The sequence below is a fragment of the Halichoeres trimaculatus genome, unplaced genomic scaffold (assembly GCF_033239565.1).
Source record: "Halichoeres trimaculatus isolate MK-OKI-2021-1 unplaced genomic scaffold, fHalTri1.1 fHalTri1_scaffold_11, whole genome shotgun sequence".
Taxonomy (NCBI): Eukaryota; Metazoa; Chordata; class Actinopteri; order Labriformes; family Labridae; genus Halichoeres; species Halichoeres trimaculatus.
This window is the reverse complement of record NW_027437189.1, coordinates 35,619,010-35,642,656: the sequence shown is the minus strand read 5'-3', so window position 1 is coordinate 35,642,656 and position 23,647 is coordinate 35,619,010. Positions and strand designations below refer to the sequence as shown.

Here is a 23,647-nt window from a genome sequence, read left to right as displayed (position 1 = left end):
TGAGCACAGGGACTACAACAACAAACATTTTAATTTTCAAATGTCCAGCCTTTCCCACGAGCTCTAAAAAAAATGACACAAATTGTATGTTTAACAGTTTATTTACCTCTTTTTAGAGGAAAGACCTGAGCTGAACCTAAAACAGTCAAAAGGAGACGTTTGAGATTAAATTAAGAAAAGTGATGATCAGATTTTTCCACCTGCCTTTCAGGGCTCCTGTGGTTCATGCCCAGAGAAAGCATCCAGAGATTAGCTGAGTCAGAGATTCTCTAGTTTCTTTCTCTTCAGAGGAAAGTGAATCTGCAGAGTTGAAAAAGTTCCTCCAGACTTTAAATGTTGAATCCTCACACTGCTCAAACTAAATCTAAGATTTACTCACCCATTGGCAGAGTTCTCAGCAGCTTTAATCTTCGCTGGACTGAGTCATAAATCAGGCCATGTCAGAAAAATCAGATTGAACAAATCAAATCTGTTATTGTGACCTTGAGAAAGACGTGCTCAAAAACAGAACCTTGAGCACAAACAGATGACAGCTCTGTGTGTGTGTGTGTGTGTGTGTGTGTGTGTGTGTGTGTGTGTGTGTGTGTGTGTGTGTGTGTGTGTGTGTGTGTGTGTGTGTGTGTGTGTGTGTGTGTGCGTGTGATGGAGGAGTTTGTGTTTCTGTTCAGATCCCTCTAAAAGAAAAAGTGACAGCTTTTTCCCAGAATGCAACACTTCAGCTCCCTGCTCCTCCTCCCTCACATCCTCGTTCTGATTAGTGACCCTGACACGTTTCTACACTGTGACCAGCTGACCTTTTCAAGGTCCTTCCTGAACCCCTCTTTAGACACAGGGGTCAGAGTCCGACTGCAGGGTCCGAGTCCAACCCCACAGGGTCAGAGTCCAACTCTGCAGGGGTCTGAGTCTGACCATGCAAAGTCAGAGTCCAACCTCGCAGGGTCAGAGTCCGACTCTGCAGGAGTCAGAGTCCAACTCTGCAGGGGTCAAAGTCCGACCCCGCAGGGTCAGAGTCTGACCCCTACTCTGTAGGGTCTGTCCTCACAGCCTAACACGCCTCTCTCCTCAGCCCGACCACTGTGAGCTCTTTCTGTTTTTCTAAGGTGGAGTTTTTCTGTATAAATGTATATTTGATGGTGAACTTGATGTATTAATCCGAATTATTTGTAATACTGTTCTTGTTTTATTTTGTACAAATGAAAAAAAGAAAAGTAAAGAAGAAAACACCACAAACTCTGTTTTGTAGCGACTGTCTTCAATAAAAAAAACTAAACCTGCTGTGAACGCGGCCTTTCATTGTTCTGGACATCACCTGAGCTTGCTTTGATCGATGACTTTATTACATCTGACCTGAAGAACAGGTGATAAATTCTCTTCTTTTCCTACAGAACTATGAACACCTCAAATATTGAATGTCAGTTTTTCAGCAAACCCTATTTGTTGTAGTACAAGTTTTGGACACAAGAGGGAGGTCAAGCCTCTCAAAAGCTCCTGGATCCTGTGGTCAGGAGGGCTACATGTGACACTGGCCCAGGGTCAATGTGGGACACTACACATGGTCATTGAAATAATAAAATGGAAGGCTGTTTTCTTTTTCTTTTTTTCTTTTTTTATCCTTTATTAAAAATGTACAACACAAACTTTGGGTAGGTTGTGCCATTTTAGTTGTTTTGTTAATCATATCACAGCAGAAAAATCACATTTGTTTTTTAATCTTGCATCAAAAGTTATATTGTTTATTTAGAAAAATCTGGAAGGATTGTCTGTTTATTTTTACAGCTGATGGAAAAAGCACTTCCATATAATCCACATATGGTAAAAAAAAAAAAAAAAAAAAAAAAAAAAAGGTAAGTATTGGTTGATATGGGCTTTAATGAATTTGTAGAAGTAAAGAACTCTTTTACATTTAGAAGTGACAAGATTTACTGATGTTTTCTCATCACTTCACTTCCATCTCATGGATTGTGTTCGTGTTGTGTTGCAGTTATTGTGCTGACTCATTCCAGTAGATGGTGGTAATTCACCGGAACCTGCCACCTTGATTGACAAACAGCATTACCGCTGTGCATTGTGGGAAACAGTATGCCAGGTAGACTGGTCTGTTGCATACTGAGAAATTTTCCTGGATCATTAGGACATCCAGGGATTTTTGGTATACTGCAAATGTTGCAAGTTTTCGCATACTGACTACTACATATCAAGATCGGCCAAAATAGTAGGCACTGCTAGTGTAGTGGGCCATTTGGAAAACAGCCAGAATCTTTGCCAGATTCAACCACGTCCCTTTCCCCCCTTCCCTTTCCTCTATCAGTGGTTTTTGTTTGTTTTTGTTTTTCTTTTATGTCGACCAGCTGAATCTGGGAGGCTCCAACAGGTAAGGAGGTCGGTGTGCAGAGGGGGCAGGGCTTCAGGAGACCTAAGGGAGGAGGAGAAATGTTTGGGGAAAAGGAGAAGACTGGAGGAATGTGAGGAGAATACAAAAGGATTTTTCCTCCACCACAGGTCAAAGAAAAGGGATTACTTTGCTGCTCCTGATGATGGAGCATCAGAGGGACTCTCTGTGTGCTGGCCTGTACAGAGGTCTGAAGGGCCAGGACCAGGGAGGCCAGTTGTTCTTATGGACCTGTTTCTCCTCTCACCTGCCATGCTTTTTGAAGAACATTCAGCCTGGATTCAACTCTTTGTATTAACACCGGCAAAAAGCTGAAATCTTATCAAGTGTTTTTGTCTCATGTAAGTCACATTGTCTTGTTATACTCGATAGAAGCCACATGGATACCAATGGAACAAGAAAATATTGCTGGAAATTTTGCTCGAAACTAGAATAATGTCTCAATACAAGTAACTTTCCTCTTGTTCCATTGGGAGATTTTTTTAACTTGTTACAAGCAATTCAGACCTCATTTTTGTCTTTAAATAACTTGAAATGAGACATTTCTTTTCTGGACTGGTCAGGTGAATGTCGCTCATTTTAGGTCCAAAAAGTTATTTTCTACTGAAAATAAGACAAAAACACTCAATTGTCATGGTTTGGGTTTTTGGTTTCTGGGTTTCTGGGTTTTCTTGTGTTTCTGCCCTCTTGTGTTTCCTTGTAATTCTGTTCTTGTCCTGTGTTTCTGTGTCACCTGTGTTAATCGTAGTTATTCTTGTGGATTGTTGTCTTTGTCTCTTGTTGTTGTCTTTAGTTCATGCTTCTTGTGGTTTTGATTTGTTTCTTGTCATGTGTTTGTCTTTTTGTGATTATTTCTAGTGTTTCAGTGTCTTTAGTGTATTTAGTCTCTGCCTTGAGTTTCTCTGTGTTGATTTGGTTCTCCTTGTGTATCTCTTGTGGTTAATTGCCCCTCATGTGTTTCACCTGTGTCTTGTTCTGCACCTGTGGTTAATTACCCTGTCTATGTGTTCCGTGTGCTTCGTGTGGGTTCATTGTCTGCTGTTTGCTGTCACTGTGACTTCATGCCTCGTGTGTCTCCCGTGCCTCTAGTGAGTTTCCTTGTGTTTTTTGGTTTTGTTTCTTTTGTTCAAGTTTTTGGTTAAGTTTGATTTTTGGAGTTAGAAAAATAAAGTTTTATTTTAATCTGAATTTGGGTCCTCCTCTTTTGATTTGTCCCCTCCGGACTCCTGACATCAATAAGATTTCAATTCTTTGCAGTGTAGTTTTGGGTCATTTTGGTTGAGGTTTCATTTATTTGAAAAAGCAAAGAGGAGCTGCCTCCTTTTTAAAACTCAGCTCTAAATTTTTTAAAGCTGGATAACATGCAGACTGTCAGTAGATAATAATTACAAGCATGATTACATGACAGGATTAGAAAAGGGTTTACATTCAGTCAAATACATGAAAAGGTTAGGAGGTTAAATGATCATACTGAATACATAAACTGTACAAGGGTCAAATTATTCTTCACACAGACACAAACTGTTTCAGCACAAAGCCGTCATCAGCCCTGCAGCTAAAAACCAGACCAGACCCCAGATGTTGCAGGTTTTTATCTACAGCGCTGTCTGTTGTTTTGCTGGACATGACCCAGAGTGACAGTAAAGAAAGGACATGAGTATGTGCTGAGTGATACTGGTTTATCTTTGATTTAAAGTGAAATACCATCTGAAACCACACACTGTATATAATTCAGAAAGTCCACCAGATGTCCACATGTTGTTTTCATATTAGACCTCCTGTTCCATCTGATCTGAAAGCCCCAGCTCATCTGGGGCGACAGGGGAGACAGAGTTTTTGACCTATACTGCAGCCAGCCACCAGGGGGAGCTGTTTTGTTTTGTACAGTCTGTGGCTCTGACACCACAGGAACACAGCGTGAGTGAACACACTGACGTTAACTGAAAGCTGTCAGAGTGGAGACAAATCTGATGTGATTCAGTCATAATGAGGCTTTCTGAGCGTTTCCAGCCTGCCCCGTGTGGGCAACCCAGGAAAAACAGTCTATGTACTTCCTCAGTCTGCAATGAAACTTTTTCCTTCGTCCCAAAGCTCTGCAGTGTGTCCTCTGGATCCTTGTCTGGTTTTTGGACTCAGATCTTTCTTTGTTTGATTTCTGGTTACAGCACTAATGATGAAGAAGTTTCTGAAGAGATCACTGCAGGATATTCTTTCTCAGCTGCAGAAAACTCAGACGGACGCCTCTCTGTGCTTCTTTCCATGTCTCTGGTTTCCTGGCATTGTGGAGAGGTTTGAGCCATCAGGCTGACTGGACCCTGTGTTCCCTCCTGTCCTGACGTCTACAGGTATATCAGGTATATGACAGGGACGTGTCGGAGAAACTGAGGTGAGCCAGGTTTCTCTGAGCAGGTTTCAGGACGTGGAGCTGGATGAAGAGGACAAATTTGTTTGGTCCATGCCGAGGTGAAGAAAGTCCATCTTTAATTTAATCTTTCTGAGTGCAGCTGTTGGTGGAGTTTACTGAAGGTGAAATGAGATCCAAACAGCAGAAAGCCCAGTGTCCCCATGATCAAACCAAGACATGTAACCCATGTGACTCCTGGTCCAACAGGAGCCCGGTCTCCTCTGTCTCACACCTCTTAAACCATAACTCCCCCCCATCTTTATACAACCCTCACCTATAATTAGCCGGCCTCACACCAGGTATGTGAGTCACTCTGCTGCTGGCCTCGGTCTCTTTCTGGTCTCAGCAGGTGTGAGGTGGGTCAGGGACACCAGGACACCTCGAGTTACTGTCTCCTCATGAGGTCATAAAACCGATTAGAGACATCCCAACGAAACAGAATCATCCTCAAACAAAACAAATGCCATGTCCAACAGAAGTCTCCTAAAGACTGAAGAGCTGATTTCATGTCTCCTCTAAAAGTGTATTCTCTGAGCTCTGACCCTATGCTAAGTTAGACAGGAACACAGGAAGTTAAGCTGCATGTTTCATGTTTCAAGCACAGGCTCCAAATGTGTCTCCAGCACAGTTTGTCCCCACCCTCTGTCAGAGCGCTGTCCTTTAATAACAGGAGGTGCATACATGCTGCTCATTGAGTCCTTTTTCTTGTTAACAGTCACTTCCTGTTACCTCCTGAAGCATTTTTCAAACCCAGTTTTCACTCAGCTGATAAGTCTGACCACTGGTCCCCCGGTCCAAACACAGTCTGGCTCCAGAACCTGTCACATCTTCACACCAGCTGGGCTGACCCTTGCTCTGAGTCGGCTCTTTAAAAACCCCTGCTTTAATTCATTAGTCCAGTTTTAAAGGAGCAGTCCGTCTCTAACCCAGACTCCCAGCTCAGTGGGGTGTTCTTGCTCCATCCTTGGTGTGTCTGGGCTGTGGGTCAGTTTGGTTTCACTCTGTTCTGGCTGAGCTCTCCTCCTCATTCTGCTGTGACACGTACTCTGACCTACTTTATTTCACTGCATGAAAGAGACCAGAGCCGACTTGCTGAGACTCGAGGGATGTTTATGTAATAATTCATTTTTTTGCTGATCCGACATCGCTGCAAACAGAAGATTTGGGGATTTAAGATTATTCCAGCTATGGGTCAACTCTGGAGAGATTCCCATGATGCTCAGTGAGTTTCTGGGAGCGTGAGAAGGAACAATAGTTCAAACATTTATATTGCATTTTTTAACTTAGAAGAGGAGAATCACAGGTTGTATCAGCAGGAGAGGAGTCATGATGTCCCTGGGTGCACCTTTAGCTCCATGCATCAGTCCATCTGCACACACCCTCATTTCTTCAGCTCCTCTTCTTACATTTCATTTAAACCAGATTGTGTCATTCTGGTTGTAGCTGAGAAACTTTTAGTTATGTTCAGGCTAGGCACTAGTCAAAGGTTTATCAGCAGGTTCACGGCTGTGTGTATCTACAGGATATGACCTCAAATCAATACCACGAGAAATTGAGCAGTTTTACCTCATTCATTCATTCATTTTCTGAACCGCTTATCCTGTTCAGGGTCATGGGTGGTTGGAGCCTATCCCAGCAGACGTTGGGCGAGAGGTGGGGTACACCCTGGACTGGTTGTCAGTCAATCACAGGGTTGACACAGAGACAGACAACCATTCATGCACACACTCACTCCTACGGACAGTTTAGAGTGTTCAATAAACCTGATGACCATGTTTTTGGACTGTGGGAGGACCTGGAGTTGTTATCAAGTTGGTTGGACTGGTGGCTTAGGCAGGGTCCAGTCTAGAGGAAATCCATTTACAGGAGGGGAACTGACTGCCTGGTTCACAACTACCTGTTTTGAACCCAGTTTTGGATTTTAGATTTAACTCAAGTCCACCCACTAGAGCCAGCACCAGGACCTGCACACTGTGCAGATAAACCCCTCAGATCTGTTTGTGGTCTGACATTCCACCAGATCTGACCGGCTGCTGCCTGTAGTTTATCTTTACTTTACAGAGAAATCGTTTGCAATGCAGGGGACTCCTTGGTCTGTGGCTGTGGTGTGGGTCTGGGGTTGTGGACTCTGAGACCAGCAGGGGAGTGTATGTGCTTCTTAGACTGGATTGGTCCAACCAGAACCCATAAACCTGGTTTTCTGTGCAAGTCATTGGACAAACAGACCCCCAGATCATTTCTGTGACCAAAAAATTTAGAATCCATGTGTCTTTGTGCATGGTTCCATGGCCAACAGACTCTTGTTTTGTGAGACAATCAAATGTTTAATTTCTTTAAAGGGGGACATATCATGCATGTTTCTCCTTTTCACTATGCCAGACTAGGATGCCTGTAAAGCATTTCTGCCCTCAGTACATGTCATTCAGTTCCTTCATTGCCCCACAATAGTGTTCTCAATATCCTCATTTTAGGCCATTCTGAAGATCTTGTTGAAACGCTCCGTTTCCAGAATGACCTCCAGTAACCTCGCAACGTCACAGCCCTTTGTGCTCTGATTGGTCAGTTCTATCAGAGGGGTGGAGGGGGTAGAGCCAGGGGGCGGTTTTTGCAGCATGGCAGTATTTACAAAACCGCCATACTGGATGGAGCAGACCGAGCGAGTTTGCTGTTTGCCAAAACTTCACCGTAAGGCATTGATAGCACTAATAAAATGGCAGAGTGTAGGATACGTCCTTTTGTATTGGACCCCGAGTCAGACTGGACGGTTCTGCAGCTCAGGAGGAAGAAAATCCACCTGGATACAGATCATCTCAGGACGCTTCAGTGTGGTGAGTCAAAGCGGTACTGTAACATGTAGAGTTTATACGTGGAAATATAGGCAGACTTCACCAATAAACTATTTCTATAACAGGGCTCCATCCTGCTCCTTCACTTTTCTCTGTCTGTTTTGTCCATCATGCTGAAAGTGTAGTCTAAAGATCACCTCTACCGTCAGTTCCTCACTATGTTATTACTGCAGCATTATTGTGGTCCAGGTTCACAGTGCATGTCAGAACAAGCATGCAAATATCACAGTCTCACAAGTATTACGACGTCTGCTAAAACTACAGTGTTTAAACTGCTAATTCACTATGTAAAGCCGAGCTGCTCAGCAGAGCAGAGTCCCTGCATCCAGCTCTCAGTCAGTCGGCTCTTGGTGGGTGTATCCCTCGGTGGCGGTTGTGTGACTAACTGACATCACAGAGGAGGAGCTGCTTTATCAGATTACTCCAATCAAAAGAAAGGATCCTCGTGTCGTCACGGAGGTCGAAATCTCGCGGCAAAATGTCAGTGACCTATTTTCGGAGGCTTCAAATCTCGTTCTAGGATATCAGAAAAAATACAATATCTAATTTTTTTGAAAATTCAGGGGGTGAAAGGTCTTGTTTTCAAATTTATTATTTTATATGTAAGTATTAAATCAGGCATCACCATGATATGTTCCCTTTAATGGTTGTTAAACCACAGACATCCTCCTTCCAGCTGTTAGAGTGTATCACCTCCCAAACCCTCACTCCCTCCAGATCCAACATCCTGAGCACTCCCATCTTTACAGGAACAACCTAGGGTGAAGCAACACTTTAGGTGAAAGAACAGCACCATCAGACATCCAGTTTCAGCTCATGTTTTCATCTCTCTGACCACTGTGTGTCAAGTTTTTCAGACTGATGTCAAATAAAGTATGTGAAAATACTTTTCAAACATTCTAATGAAACTGAGGATGTGAGGAGGTCTGGCAGTCCTGTTGCTGGACCTTGCCTTGGAGTGTTGACGGTGACACACACAGACTGGGTATCTGAGCTGTTGTCGTGCAGAGGCTCCTCTGTCTGTTCCCTGCAGAGTGATGAGGTGAAAAAGGAAGAGAGGAGGCGTGGAGGAGAGGAGTAAACAACAGTGATTCCAGGGGACGACGTGTGACGCTGCTCTGCGTACTTCTCGGCGTCACATGTGAGTCAGAGATGTGGATGGCATCCTCTGTGTCTGCTCTGTGTCTGCGTGATGGAGGAGCTGCTCCTGCAGACCCCTCACACAGGATTTCTCAGCGCGGCTCTGCTCCACTGATCCCAGTGATGACGGGAGCTGTGGTTACCTCAGCAGCTGAGTAATGAAGCATGGAGGGCTCTCCCTGCCCCTCTCTCTCTCTCTCTCTCACACACACGCACGCACACACTCAGCCACGCTAACACATGTCCACTAGCTTACCCCATAGACCCCGCCCCCTCGCCTCTGGCTCGTTTGTTTCTCTTTACCTCTGTGTTAATCCTCTCCCCCTTCACATCCCCCCTGCTTCCTTCCCTCCTCGCTCTCTGCAAGCGCTCCGTCTCTCTTGCTCCTCCCCACTCTCCCCTCAAAGCCAGCAGGCTGTTTTTTCATCCAGACGGCTTCTTTCACGATATGCTGGATACACCGACGCTCCCTGGCGACACCATGTCTCTTCAGGTCGTTCTGGTTTTGAGGTGCGGGGAGCGCGAGAGGATGCCTGATCCACTCTGAACCCCCATCGCCTGACCTCTCCTTCCCCTTCCCTTCCTCAGGTCTGAACCCGTCCTCTCATCTCTCCTCGTCCTCCCCTCTCACCCCCTGCTGAGACCCCCTCGACAATGTTACCATGCATTAACTGGCTGCAGCCTCTCCTCGCCTTGATCTCCTCCACTCTGCTGACTCGAGCCAACAACTGCCCGTCCAGCTGTTTGTGTCCGGATCACCACACCGTGGATTGCACTGGCAAAGGTCTAACCAGAGTCCCGGACTCCATCCCTTTGGATGTCCGCCGCCTCCTGCTCCCCAACAACTGGATTCCCTGGATCCCCTCAGACTTCCTGGTCCTCTACAGTGATCTGGTCTACCTGGACCTGAGGAATAACACCCTGTCCCAGCTGGAACCAGGGACCCTGACCACGTCTTCCAGGTTGGTCTTCCTGGACCTTGGGAGCAACAATCTGACAGAAATCCCCTCTGGGACGTTTGGGGAGTCCAGGAGTCTGATCAAACTGCGTCTGGGGAACAACCCCTACCTGACCATGGTGGACAGGGACGCCTTCACAGGACTGACCTCCTTGAGGGAGCTGGAGCTGGAGAGGAATGGTCTCACAGAGCTAGACGTCAGCGTCCTGGAGTCACTGCCTTCCCTGCGCCTGCTGCGTCTGGAGGGGAACCCCTGGCTCTGTAACTGCGAGTTTGCCAAACTCTTTGTGTGGCTGACAGAGAACCGTCACAAGCTCCCAAAGGGTAAGATATAAGCGGCTTAGAGCTCCGACATGCAGCCCATGTCCAACGCTAGAGCAGAGAATCATTCCCAAAGTGAGTTTTAATCTCAACACTTCAGCCAGAAGCTGAATTTACAGCAAAACAACATGTGACTGGAGCTGGTCTCCATCTTTGTATGCTGAGGCAAACACACACACACACACACACACACACACACACACACACACACACACACACACACACACACACACACACACACACACACACACACACACACACACACAGATGATTTCCAAATGCAGAGTGCAGCAGATTCACTCAGTAAACAGACTAAATCAACTAGAACTCCACCTCCTTTAACACAAACGAACTCTGGTGAAATCTGGTGTATCAAACCCCTTTTTTAAAGTCCCTGTGAGGAGTTTCCAAATGATCCTGAATAAGTCTCCCTTCTAGATATATGCTTGATTCTAGTCCACACTTTAAAGTGAGATTATCAGCAGCAATATAAATTATTTCTAGAGCCTAACTTTCAGAAAAAGGGTAAAAGAAAACCTAACAAGGAGAGTGATAGGGCACGAGTTAAAGGCTAAAACAAGAGCTAAAGACCAAAAGACAGACTAGAGGCTCGAACACAGGCCAAAAGCTAAAACACAGGCTAAAAGTTAAAACACAAGCTAAATACTAAAAACCAGGTTAATCAGTTTGTGCTAATGTTGACTCCAACCCACAGTCAGCAGTTATTCTGCAGTGGTCTGTTCAAACTTGAGAGTCTATCAATAAAATAAAGAGCCAGGTTACGTTAGCTCTGCTTGGTGAGGTTGGAGTTGGTAGATGATCTCTGGTAGGACAGAACCAGGATTCACTAACGTTACACGTTACAGACACGTCTCAGAGCACCGGGCTGTGAGGAGAGCTAAATATAGCCAGATACTAAACTACAGTACAAACTGACAAAGTTAGCTTGTTGTCACGTTTCAAAGTGTAGCTCTACCTAACTGATAAATACCTTACCCCATGGCATTGTATCTGGTGAAAAGTTGTATTGAACAAAGAAAAGTAGAATCAATAAGAAGATCTTATCTCCATTTATTTCCAAAACAAACACGTTTTGATTGACATCTTCATGACAGTGTGTGTGAGACTCTAGCCAAAAAGCGGCACTGTGATCCACATCGAAATGATTCTCCTCACAGTCCCTCTCCTTGTTTTTGTCTGTCATCTGAAATGGAGCTGTATCCTTCACACTAGTGTGACCAACGGTCTCACAGCTATCAAAGTTTTCACACACTGAGCATAACTACTGCACATCTAGTAGGATTGCAAACCCTACTGGAAATAGCTTCACAGCTGCAGAAAAACTGCACATTGTTGACTGCTGAACATAGAGAGGTGTCACACAGGAGGACAGTTTAACCCCTCCTCACAGAAACACACTGATACTGGCTCACAGACTGCAGAGACCATCAGCTTACTCCAGATCTCAGCCCGCTCATGTTCCCCCCTCTGAGGACCAGCAGCTGTGGCTCAGTGCCAGAGCACAGGCTCTCAATCAACATGCCCAAGTGTCTTTGAGCAAGACACTGAACCAAATTGCAAAAGACTGCAGGAAAAGACAGTTGGAAGAGACGGCAGAAAGAGACAGCAGAAAGAGACAGCAGGATGGAACAGCAGGATGGAACAGCTTGATAAGACAGCAGAATGAGACAGCAGAATGAGACAGCAGAATGAGACAGCAGAATGAGACGGCAGGAAGAGACAGGGGAATAAGACAGCAGGATAAGACAGCAGGATAAGACAGCAGAAAGAGACAGCAGAAAGAGACAGCAGGATGGGACAGCAGGATGAGACAGCTTGATAAGACAGCAGAATGAGACAGCAGAATGAGACAGCAGAATGAGACAGCAGGATAAGACAGCAGAAAGAGACAGCAGAAAGAGACAGCAGGATGGGACAGCAGGATGAGACAGCTTGATAAGACAGCAGAATGAGACAGCAGAATGAGACAGCAGAATGAGACAGCAGAATGAGACGGCAGGATGAGACAGGGGAATAAGACAGCAGGATAAGACAGCAGGAAAAGACAGCTGAAAGAGACAGCTGAAAGAGACAGCAGAATGAGACGGCAGGATGAGACAGCGGAATGAGACAGCAGGATAGGACAACTTGATGAGACAGCAGGATGACGAGGTAGGATGAGACAGCAGGATAGGACAACTTGATGAGACAGCAGGATAGGACAGCAGAAAAAGACAGCCAGATGGTACAGCAGGATGAGATGGATGGATGGGACAACAGAATGGGACACTAGGATGAGACAGCAGGATGAACCAGCAGAAAAACACAGCAGAATAGGACAGTAGGAAGAGACTGCAGAATGGGACAGTAGGATGAGACAGCAGGATGAGACATGAGGATGGGACAGGTGTCATATTTAGATGACATAATAAATGTTTTTCCATTGATCATTTAGGGAGCCATTACTTACAACTATGCCTAGGGGAAACCATTGATACTTAGTTTGCAGAACAATTCTTTTAAAGTGGAGATGGATTTTTTAACCAATCAGTGACCATATGAGGACTTAACGTCTAATTGCGGACAGCAAAAGTAGCTCAGCAGCTGGTCTTTGGTAGTCCTTGCTCTCTGCTATCTAAGCTCACCCAACCTTTTGCAGGAGGCTTCGCGCAGCATGCAGGGTTTATGTTTGAGCTAGCTCTAGCTAACGTTAGGGCAACATTATGGAGCTTAGCAACAAATCTCAGTATCTCATCAGCTATGATCTACCCATGAAATACTGAGAGTAACAGCTCAGGTGGACTGGGTCCCTGGTGCTAAAAGTTTGGCCTGTAGTAGTTTTTGAGACTGTCATGTTTCAGCGAGGAAGGCAAAAGAAGTGTGGAAACACCTGAAGCATCTTTGAAATCCAACACAAAAATCAAACCTTCAGCAACAAGAAATCAAACAGCCAAAGCTTGTTTGAGAAAATCTAATGAAAACTCTGAAGATGGGCCAGACTGGAGCCAAACAGACCTGGATCAGATCATAAGTGCCACTGCTGGACAAAAGACAACCAGGGAGGTCCAAAGGGGGACACATGAGCTCAAAGATGAACCTGGGAGGAAGCAAATGGAACAACAGAGACAGAGAGTCATGGAGGGTTAGAGTCAGGGTCAGGGTTAGCTTAGTGAAGCATTATGATCTACTGAGGATGAAGAGAGATGAGGAAGCAGCAGCTGACTTTGGGTGGGATTCTTGGCTTGCATGTAGCAGAAAAGGGACTCTGAAGTCCAGGTCCTTTTGGAGCATGCAGTAGTTCTGGAGCTGTTTCATGGTCATGTTCAGAGATGTGGTATGTGGAACACAGCCTGGGCCTTTGACTTCAGAAAGAAGTCCCTGATGGAGACGAGCCAGAATCCCCCCACAAAGGGGTCAGATTATCAGTCTCTGAACATGTGTGAGAACATGTGTGCATAATGTGCATGTTTGCTCCCCTGAATGCACATTTTCGTATTTCATTGCTCTCTGGTTCTGCATGTGTCCAGCTGCTCTGTGTGTGCTCTAAGCTCTCAGGTCTGTGTTTTGTGTTGGTGTGTACATGGGGTTCATATGAATCAGCAGCTGGGAGCTCTCCTGTCCTTGTGGGTGTGTCTCTGCGTGTCCCTGTCTTCTCACAGGATGATGCACATTTTCACTGATTGCATCTTTCATTATGTAGATGTTTTCACATCATGTCCCAGTGTGTGTGTGCGTATGTGTGTGAGAGAGAGTCCCTTTGTGTGTGTGTGTGTGTGTGTGTGTGTGTGTGTGTGTGTGTGTGTGTGTGTGTGTGTGTGTGTGTGTGTGTGTGTGTGTGTGTGCGCGCGCCTGTCTGCTCCTCTCCTGCCTGTCAGTGTGAGCATGTGTGAGTCTGGCTGCCTGTTGTAGCTCCACGTGACTGGAATATCACCAAGCAATGAGGTCACCAAGTCCCTTTTCATGTGGAAAACCCCTTCTGGTCGTACAGTGACTCACAAACACACACACACACACACACACACACACACACACACACACACACACACACACACACACACACACACACACACACACACACACACACACACACACAGATGCTTGACAATGATGTGTGGTGACTCCTGGCAACAGCAGAGCTTCAGAGGAGTCAGGATGAAATGTTGGAGGGTCTCTGCACAAGGTGTTAGCACGCAGAAAGCAGCGCTCTCTGTCTCTCCTCTGGTGGTAAAGCATTAGCAGGGTGCTGTAATGTAGTCTTACATAGAGGAGAGTAAATTCACATCAGGGGGTGATCATGTTTATTCCTGGGGTTTAAATGGTCATGGTGCTCTCAGCCTGCAGAGTGGATGTTGAGCTCAGTGAGCCTGGCTGCTCTGTGAGCTGAACAGTAAAACCTACACAGGCTGTTGTTAATAACAGCAGGAACATATTCAACAGAGACAGAGCGTCTTCTGTGGCAGATCTGATGCCTGCTGACTGGGTTAAGCAGAGTTCTGTTTTTAAAGGGGACATATCATGCTGATCCCTGATTTAATACTTACAAATAATATAATAAAGTTGAAAACAAGACCTTACACCCCCAGAATTTTCAAAAAATTAGATATTGTATTTTTTCTGATATCCTAGAACAAGATTTAATGCCTCTGAAAATAGGTCATTGCCATTTGGCCGCGAGATTTCGACCTCCGTGACGACACAAGGATCCTTTCTTTTTATTGGAGTAATCTGATAAAGCAGCTCCTCCTCTGTGATGTCAGTTAGTCACACAACCGCCACCGAGGGATACACCCACCAAGAGCCGACTGACTGAGAGCTGGATGCAGGGACTCTGCTCTGCTGAGCAGCTCAGCTTTACATAGTGAATTAGCAGTTTATACACTGTAGTTTTAGCAGACGTCTTAATACTTGTGAGACTGTGATATTTGCATGCTTGTTCTGACATGTACTGTGAACCTGGACCACAATAATGCTGCGGTAATAACATAGTGAGGAACTGCCACACTCTGCCATTTTATTAGTGCTATCAATGCCTTACGGTGAAGTTTTGGCAAACAGCAAAGTCACTTGTTCTGCCCCATCCAATATGGCGATTTTGTAAATACTGCCATGCTGCAAAAACCGCCCCCTGGCTCTACCCCCTCCGCCCCTCTGATAGAACTGACCAATCAGAGCACAAAGGGCTGTGACGTTGCGAGGTTACTGGAGGTCATTCTCCAAACGGAGCGTTTCAACGAGATCTTCAGAATGGCCTAAACTGAGGATATTGAGAACGCTATTGTGGGGAAATGAAGGAACTAAATGACTTGTACTGAGGGCAGAAATGCTTTACAGGCATCCTAGACTGACATGAAAAGGAGAAACAAGCATGATATGTCCCCTTTAACATAAATATCCATATTTTCAGCATGTTTCGATGATCCAGGTAGCAAACACACTACAGTGTATACCATGCTGTATTGTTTGATCCTACATTGGAGCATAGATGTGAAACAAACATCATGTATCTCAGACTTGTGCAGTTGTTTTTGTTTTTGCATGTGTATGTGTATTTTGTTGTGTGGGATAACTTACTGAGAACTTAAAGCTCCTCTGAGAAGCCAACCAAAGAATAGCTCCCTCTGCTCTGCTGATCCCCTCAGATAAAATAAAAATGAAGACAAAGGAAAACATGTTGGTCTTTCATGATGAAGTCAGATCTTTTGTTCAGTCCGATTGGTCTAAAACCTATCTGTTGGGAGTGTTCACATTCCCATCATGTCATGATAAAGTTTATTTCATACCCGCTTAAAAACTTCAAAACAGGAGCTTTAGAGGTAACAGAGTACATACAGGATGCAGGAAAAAATGGAAAAGTAGCATGCAGGCTCAGAGGTCAAAGAAAGCCAAGCAGCAACTTTTGCCAAAAGGCTTCTGGAAATGTCAAGTGCAAAGTAATACAAGAAACAGAGCTGACAGCCAGAGCTTTACATCTAGAGATGAGATTTGTAAGTTAGTGTAATTAATTTTAAAACCTCTCCCTCAGTCACCGTGTGCAGTGATAAGGCCTGCTCTTCCAGGAGAATAGAATAGAATAGAATAGAATAGAGTAGAATAGAATAGAATAGAATAGAATAGAATAGAATAGAATAGAAAATACTTTTTTTTTTTTTTTTTTTACCCCTGAGGGGGAATTCAGGAGGAGTCACAGCAGCAATCAAGAAAACCAAACTAAGAAAGTGTATAGAAAGTGCAGAAAGGTCCATAAGAAAACAGATGCTGACAGCTTGTCCATCATTGTCCAGTCAGCCAGTCTCCACCTCCACAGGGTCCAGGACTGAGCCTCCCCAGCAGTCTGTTCAGTCTCTGTCTCCTGGATCCTGTCTGCCCACAGCAGGTGAAGCTTTTTCAAAGTAGCGTTGGTGTCCTGTGTTAGCTCCGTTAGCCATGTCTGTGAATACTCTACTCTGCCTTCTGGTATTCCCTCTGTTGCTGGATTGGCACGGCTAGCTTGTCCATCTTATTGGAGATAGATCTTACGTTACCAATAACAATGGATGGAAGGACAGGTCCATGTCGTCACTTTTTAGCTCACACCTGAGAACCAGCACGTCGTCCTCATCTCCTTCTCCTCACCTTGTGGGAAGACATCAGGCCTTGCATTAGTTAGCATTGACATGCTACAGGCTGCTAACAGCTAATTTGAAATGTAAACAATGTAGCCATGGTTACTTGTAGGATCCCCAGACAAACACAGGAGCATAAATAGTAAAAATATCACTGAAGACAAAACCAGTTTGGTGTCCATGACCAACAAATGAGCCATACAAAGTAATGATCCACTCCAAATACAAAGATGAACAAATTACAAAAAAATGGACAAAGAAGACAGAGCTGCTGCAACAGGCAGCCACAACCAACAGGGTGGCGCCTAGCAACTGTAATGAACTGTATGATGACACAGAGGAGCTGCTGTCTGCAGCTGGAGGCACAGAAACATTCATTCTGTCCAGTTTCAGAGCTGATGAAGTCTAATAACAAGGTTCAATGAGCCTAACAAATACAGAACAACATCAGGTCAGGTGAACTCATGTTTCCCATATGTCCCATGTACATGTGTCCTCCTCAGGCATGTGCAGTCCCTCATACAGCACAGAGGCGTGTGCGTGTCTTCATGCCCATGTGCAGCTGTCAGAGTCGTCCTGCTGGATGATCAATGATCCTGACACTGAAATGACACCTCAACTCCAGGAGTGTGTCATCTAGAGCAATACACTGCTGTGTGTGAGAGAGAGTCCCTGTGTGTGTGTGTGTGTGTGTGTGTGTGTGTGTGTGTGTGTGTGTGTGTGTGTGTGTGTGTGTGTGTGTGTGTGTGTGTGTGTGTGTGTGTGTGTGTGTGTGTGTGTGTGTGTATGTGTGTGTGTGTGTGTGTGTGTGTGTGTGTGTGTGTAGGAGAGAGAGAGAGAGAGAGAGAGCTCTAAGGGAGAGGAACATCTACCACTGTAACACCCAGTTTGGACCAGACTGGAATTGTCAGTCTAAGCACAAAGAAGAGACTTTAAGTCAGGATGAAAATCAGACTGGAAGTGATGAAAATCAGACTGGGGGTGATGTGTATGAGACAGTGAGTGATAGGGAACAGACTGGGGGTCATGTGTGTCAGACTGTGAGTGATGTGGTTCAGACTGGGAGTGATGGGGATCAAACTGGCAGTGATGTGTGACAGACTGGGAGTGATAGGGAACAGACTGGGGGTGATGTGTATCAGACTGGGAGTGATAGGGAACAGACTAGGGGTTATGCGTATCAGACTGGGAGTGATGTGGTTCAGACTTGGGAGTAATGGGGATCAAACTGGCGTTGATGTGTACCAGACTGGGAGTGATGGAGAGCAGACTGGGGGTGATGTGGATATTAGACTGGTAGTGATGTGAATCATACTGGGAGTAATGGGGATCAGACTGGGGATGATGTGGATATCAGACTGGGATTGATTTGTTTCAGACTTGTGGTGATGTGGATCAGACTGAAAGTGATGGGGATCAGACTGAGAGTGGTGTGTAACAGACTGGGGATGATGTGGATTTCAAAATGGGAGTGATGTGGATCAGACTGGTAGTGATGGGGATTAGACTGGGAATGTTGTGTAACAGGCTGGGAGTGATGTGGATCAGACGGTGGTGATGGGGATCAGATTAGGAGAATGGGGATTAAACTGGGGGTGATGGGTATCAGACTGGGAGTGATAGAGATCAGACTTGGAGTGATGGGGATCAGACTGGCTGTGATGTGGATTTCAGACTGGGGGTGTTGTGAATATAAGACAAGGAGCGATGTGGATACAGGCCTGGGGATGATGTGCATCTCACACAGGGGAGGATGTGTATCAGACTGGGAGTAATGTGGATCAGACTAGGAGTGATATGTCACAGACTGGAAATGATTTGTATCAGACATGGGGTGACAAGGATCAGACTTGGGGTGATGTAGATATCAGACTGGAAGTGATGGGGATCAGACAGGGAATGATGTGTTACAGACTGGGAGTGATGTGGAAATCAGACTGGGGTGATGTGGATCAGACTGGGAGGGATGTTGATCAGACTGGGATTGATGTGGAACAGACTAGGAGATATATGTATCAGACAGGGAGCGATCTGGATCAGACAGGGAGTGATGTGTTACACACCAGAAGTGATGTGGATATCAGACTGGGAGTGATGTGGATATTGGACTGGGAATGATAGGGATAAGATTTGTAGTGATGTGTTTTCGACTGTGGGTGATGTAGATCTCACACTGGTAGTGATGTGGATATCAGACTGGGGGTGATGGGGATCAGACTGGGAGTGATGGGGATAAGACTGGGAGTGATGTGGATATCAGACTAGGAGCGATGTGAGAAAGGCCTGGGAATGACGTGGATATCAGACTGGGGATCGATGTGGATCAGACTTGTAGTGATGTGGATCAGACTTGGAGTTATGTGTTTCAGAGTGGAGGTGATGTAGATTAGTCTTTGCCCTGAAGTAAATGAACAAGAAATTAGGGTCTGCCTGTATGAGCTGAGCTTGTTTCTTGGACCTGAATGCAGGATTTGATCCGTCATCCGTTTATAACGCTGCAGCTACTCAAACACTCAGAGCTGTGGATAAAAACTCACTCTGAAGTGAGGTATGTGTCCAGGCTTTAATCTGTTATCACTGAAACCTTCTGAAGGATAACGAACGCACAGTTTTGTGAAACTGTTAAATTCTTTTACATCTGGGAACTTTAACAGAGTTAATATCCACAGGGGGCTCCTGCAAGAACTGAAGTCTTCTAATAATTTTGTTTATGTTAAAACTCCACAGCTGAGTCACAGTTCAACCCGGCACAAACATCCGCCCTCACAGTCTTTGTTCTGGCACATTTAACTCTGTGAGAGCATCATATTGGTTTGCTGCTGTGCCACCAGCCATTCTGCCTCTGTTTCCTGTTTCTACCTCCGAGGGAGGATGAGACGTCACTCAGACACGGCGTTAATCGGATGCTAAGGTCATTAAAGCCTACTGAAGCAATGGAAGCATGGGCACTGCCACGATACAATTGGGGGTGTTACATCCCCCTCACAAAAAAAAACAAAAACATTTTTCTGGCATTACTGTAGACTTTGGGAGACTCTGACGTGCCTCTAAGCACTCTCGGGCAGCCCAGTCTTCACACAGCTGTCCCTCTCAGCTCTCAGTCAGAGAGCTGACTGAGAGCTGCTGTTACTCTATCAAAGTATCATCCAGCCCATCCTCCTGTACTGCTCCACCTGATCTACACCATGCTCTCTGTCACCAACCGGGCCAAACTCACAGGCATAACAAAAACAGCAGCGAAAATCATTGGTCTACCCATTCCCAACCTCACAGAATTAAATAACAGGTCCATCACTCGGTTAGCAAACACCATAGTACAGGATATCACCCACCCACTGAACCAATACATTATCCCACTACCCTCAGGGCGCAGGTACAGAACTATCAAGTTCAGAAGGGCTCGCCTGGGGAAAAGCCTGATCCCCTCAGCCATAGCTGCCTTGAACAACAGGCCCCGCTGACCTGTCCGCAGCTCAATGTTTGTTGTTGTTGTAATGTCTGGTGTTGTCTGTTTGAGGTGCAATGTTTGTTGTTGTTGTTGTTGTTAGTCTGTAATGTTCAGTCAGTAGAAATGAATTTCCCCTCTGGGGACCAATAAATCTAAATCTAAATCTAAAACTAAATAGGAGATAGTCAACCCTCCACGTCTAGACTGTGTGTGAACCAGGCTGGGAAGGCGCTTTGACAGTTTTCCTGTTAATGCTTTTCAGTTCATTTAGAACCAAAGGAAAAAGAAAAAATCATTAAGAATCAAATGGTTAAAATTCTCATGTCTCACTGTGATTTGTTGTAGGCTCTAATGGACCGTCAGTTTCAAAAGTAAACCAAAATTAGGAAAAACTAAACTAATGAAAACTGGATTAAATAAGTCAAGATAGAAGATGAGGGTTGGAATTGTAAAATGATAAAAACAAGAATTGACAGAAAGAAGTTCATTTGTAGTTGTAAACATACTTAAGGTCTTTTAACTCAATTTTTCTTCCTTGTGACTTAATTCCTCTCCCTGACACCGTCCATTAAAAAAAAAAAAAAAGGCTCCAGGTCTGAACACACATCAGACAGTTTCTGAACTGTCAAACTGCTCAGTCATGTTTTAGGGAAGAGGCCCATTTCTAATGTAGCCTTCATCATTATTAGGCTGCTATACTACCTATGCATTTGATGTGCTGATAACATGACTCAGCAAGATGGTTAGTTGGTGCTGTCTGATCCACATCACCCCAAAGCTGATACAAATCAATCCAAGTCTGATTACCACATCACTCCCAGTCTGATCCACATTACTCCCAGTCTGATCCAAATAACTCCCAGTCTGATCCACATAACTCCTAGTCTCATCCACATCATCCCCAGTCTGATATCCACGTCATCCCAAGCCTTTCTCACATCACTCCTAGTCTAATATCCACAAGACAGGTAGTTGAGATTGATATCACATGGCTCATTGGAAAGTTTAGCATTTCCAAAATCTTCTAATGCCCAGTGCCTCAGTATACAGTTTGTAAATCAAAGTTCTGTTGCAAAGGCACAATACAGCAACATTATGTTTACTGTGAAACTGTGAGAATTGATAATAAAATGGAATGAATAACCAGATTTACTCTTAATTTAATTTCTAAAAACAACAGACATTTAATAGGTAATTGGTAGGGGAAATATTGTGGAAAAATTGCACCAGAATGTGTGAAGTTGCATCAGTGGAGGAAGAGATGGCTGTCATGTGTATCAAAGGTCTTCTCTTTAAAAAGAAAAAAGAAAAAAGAAGAGGAATCTACCTTGATGTCAGTATGTTGCTTCACCAGCTGCTTCTCTCTCCTGCAGGTATGGAGGGGATCGAGTGCTCCCTGCCTCTGGATGGACGTCAGGTCCCGCTCAGTTTACTCTCTGAAGAAAGTTTCAGGGAGTGCCGCGGCACCCTCACTCTCACTGACTACCTCATCGTCATCTTCTCTGGCATCTCTGTCTCTGTAGCAGCCATCATGGCCAGCTTCTTCCTGGCTTCCACGGTCCACTGCTTCCAGCGCCTCAGCAAGGGCAGCAAAGGAGATGAGGAAGAAGGGAATGACTGAAGGAGGCCAAGGAGTGCACATGGATTACATTAAAGCTTGAGTGGCATACAAAAAGTTCTGTTTGTATCCAAGAGGGCTCAGTAACATGAGTCCCAGGAGGTCTCAAGGCTGGTTCGGGAAACTTTGTATGGGCCTGAATCACTGTGAACAGGTTTTGGTTTTACTGAATGTAGCAACTTCTATAACTGTACACTGCTCAGAGTAGAAATGCTTGCCTGTGGGACGTCGGGACTGTAAGCAACCGGGGAGCTGTAGCAATTACACCATTTATTGTAATGTATACAGTCACTTTCATCAGCCCTGAGATCTGTAGATGGATTTGAGATGGAGAGAAAAGGACAAAGTAATGTTGGAATAAGGGAAACCAATCATTGATGTTGGAATTTTAAGACCCCAGTCTTTGTGGGAAGTAGACCCACAGTCATTAAGTGGAAGATTTGTCCTCTAGAGACAATCCCAGGCCTGAACATATGAGAATAACATAACCATGATGAAAGCACTGGGTGTTCTCAGATCTCACTGTGTCATATTAGACAATCAAAAAGTCCTGCCATGACGTGAAACACCAATAATGAATCAGTGAAGTTGTAAAAAAGCTAATAGTTGGCCAACAGAAAACCTTACAGAGGTTGTCTAAGGGTATAAAGATAAAATTCTACTACAAGCTGTTTGATGATGAAATTCCTCGTCAACAAAAGAGAAGACCAGTGATTGACTGACAAGTTATACATTCCCCCAATACTTTTACAAGAATACAGTTTGAGTCAAGTGTTGGGTTCTCTACATTTTCACAGGTTAGACTATGACAGACCCCAGAGGGTCCTACTGTACTGCTGGTGGTAAAGTGCCTTGCTCAACAGCCTCTTGGTCGTTTGTAGGACTAAACAGGTTTGCAAACAGGTTTTCTGAACATCCATACAGTCATTCTGCAGCAAACATTTTTTTTACTCTCATTGTGGCTTTTTGCAAACAAAGTGAATGGAGTGACTTTGCACACGGCTGGAGTGAGATGTGATCACTTGCAGATTACTATTGGAGAATGCATTTGATGATTGATGGTTCATCGCATTGCTCGTGCTCAGATGTTGGTGGATCTCCTCAGATTTGACTTCTGGAGTCATGACTACTGAGCGGAGGGGAATCAGAGACCTGCTGTTTTCCACTGCAGCATTCAAAGCAATTAAATGAACCCAGTACAGCCAATGGTAGCAGGGGATCATTTGAAGCTTCCCTCATCATTCAGCAAACTGTACCTTTGATGACATTAGTGTCCAGCTCCCAACAGTCTGTCTCTGTTTGTTCTGGGGGGGGGGGTTAGTTCAACAGTAACCTATAGAGGACAGTCAGCTAATCTGAGCAAGGGCTGTTTTGACCACCTGAAATGGACCTGATGTGGCTTTCACCTGCAGGAAAACTTCTACAGAGAGTTTATGTAATTCAGTACCTGTAGACTTCTCCTGTCCACAAACAACACGTTCCTGTGTCCTGTCAAAGGCTCTCAGAGTGCCTGAAGCCGCGTGGACAGATTAAAATACTATATCTGACAAAGGGGATTATTATTTTGGAATCTAGCTGTAGGGATTTGCTCCATTTCAGACATAAGAGCATTAGTACAGTCCAACACTGATACTGGGTGTTCTGGCTCACAGCACCCAGCTAGCAAGTCCAAGTAGGGCAGAGGGGGGAGCTTATCTGGGTTAGGTTGAACCTAAAAGTGGGCTGGTTTTCAGGCTCACCTGGGTAGAGCCTGAAAAGAGCCTGGTAAAATGGATACCGGATAGCTTCCCACACAACAGACCCAAGTGCACCAGGTCAGAGGCTCACTATTGACCCATCCGGGTGACCCAGTATCTAGCCTCAATAGAAAGTGGGGAGGAAACTAGCTTTATCTGGGTGTGTTGGCTGGTTCCACTTAGAC

The 23,647-nt window shown here is 44.9% G+C and overlaps 1 protein-coding gene across 1 annotated transcript; it reads left to right on the top strand.

The window, feature by feature from the left end:
* Positions 1-9,008: 9,008 nt before the first annotated feature.
* On the top strand, positions 9,009-22,982 carry lrrc38a (leucine rich repeat containing 38a). Its single transcript, XM_074681908.1, has 2 exons — positions 9,009-10,061; positions 21,482-22,982. The coding sequence occupies exons 1-2, from the start codon at positions 9,434-9,436 to the stop codon at positions 21,727-21,729; spliced, it is 876 nt and encodes a 291-aa protein (XP_074538009.1). The 5' UTR covers positions 9,009-9,433; the 3' UTR covers positions 21,730-22,982.
* The last annotated feature ends 665 nt before the right edge of the window (positions 22,983-23,647 follow it).

Excerpts from the sequence above, each read along its gene's own strand:
- lrrc38a (XM_074681908.1), top strand. The coding sequence starts at position 9,434 with ATGTTACCATGCATTAACTGGCTGCAGCCTCTCCTCGCCTTGATCTCC. Across the intron at positions 10,062-21,481 it reads CCGTCACAAGCTCCCAAAGG|GTATGGAGGGGATCGAGTGC; the intron begins GTAAGATATAAG and ends TCTCTCCTGCAG.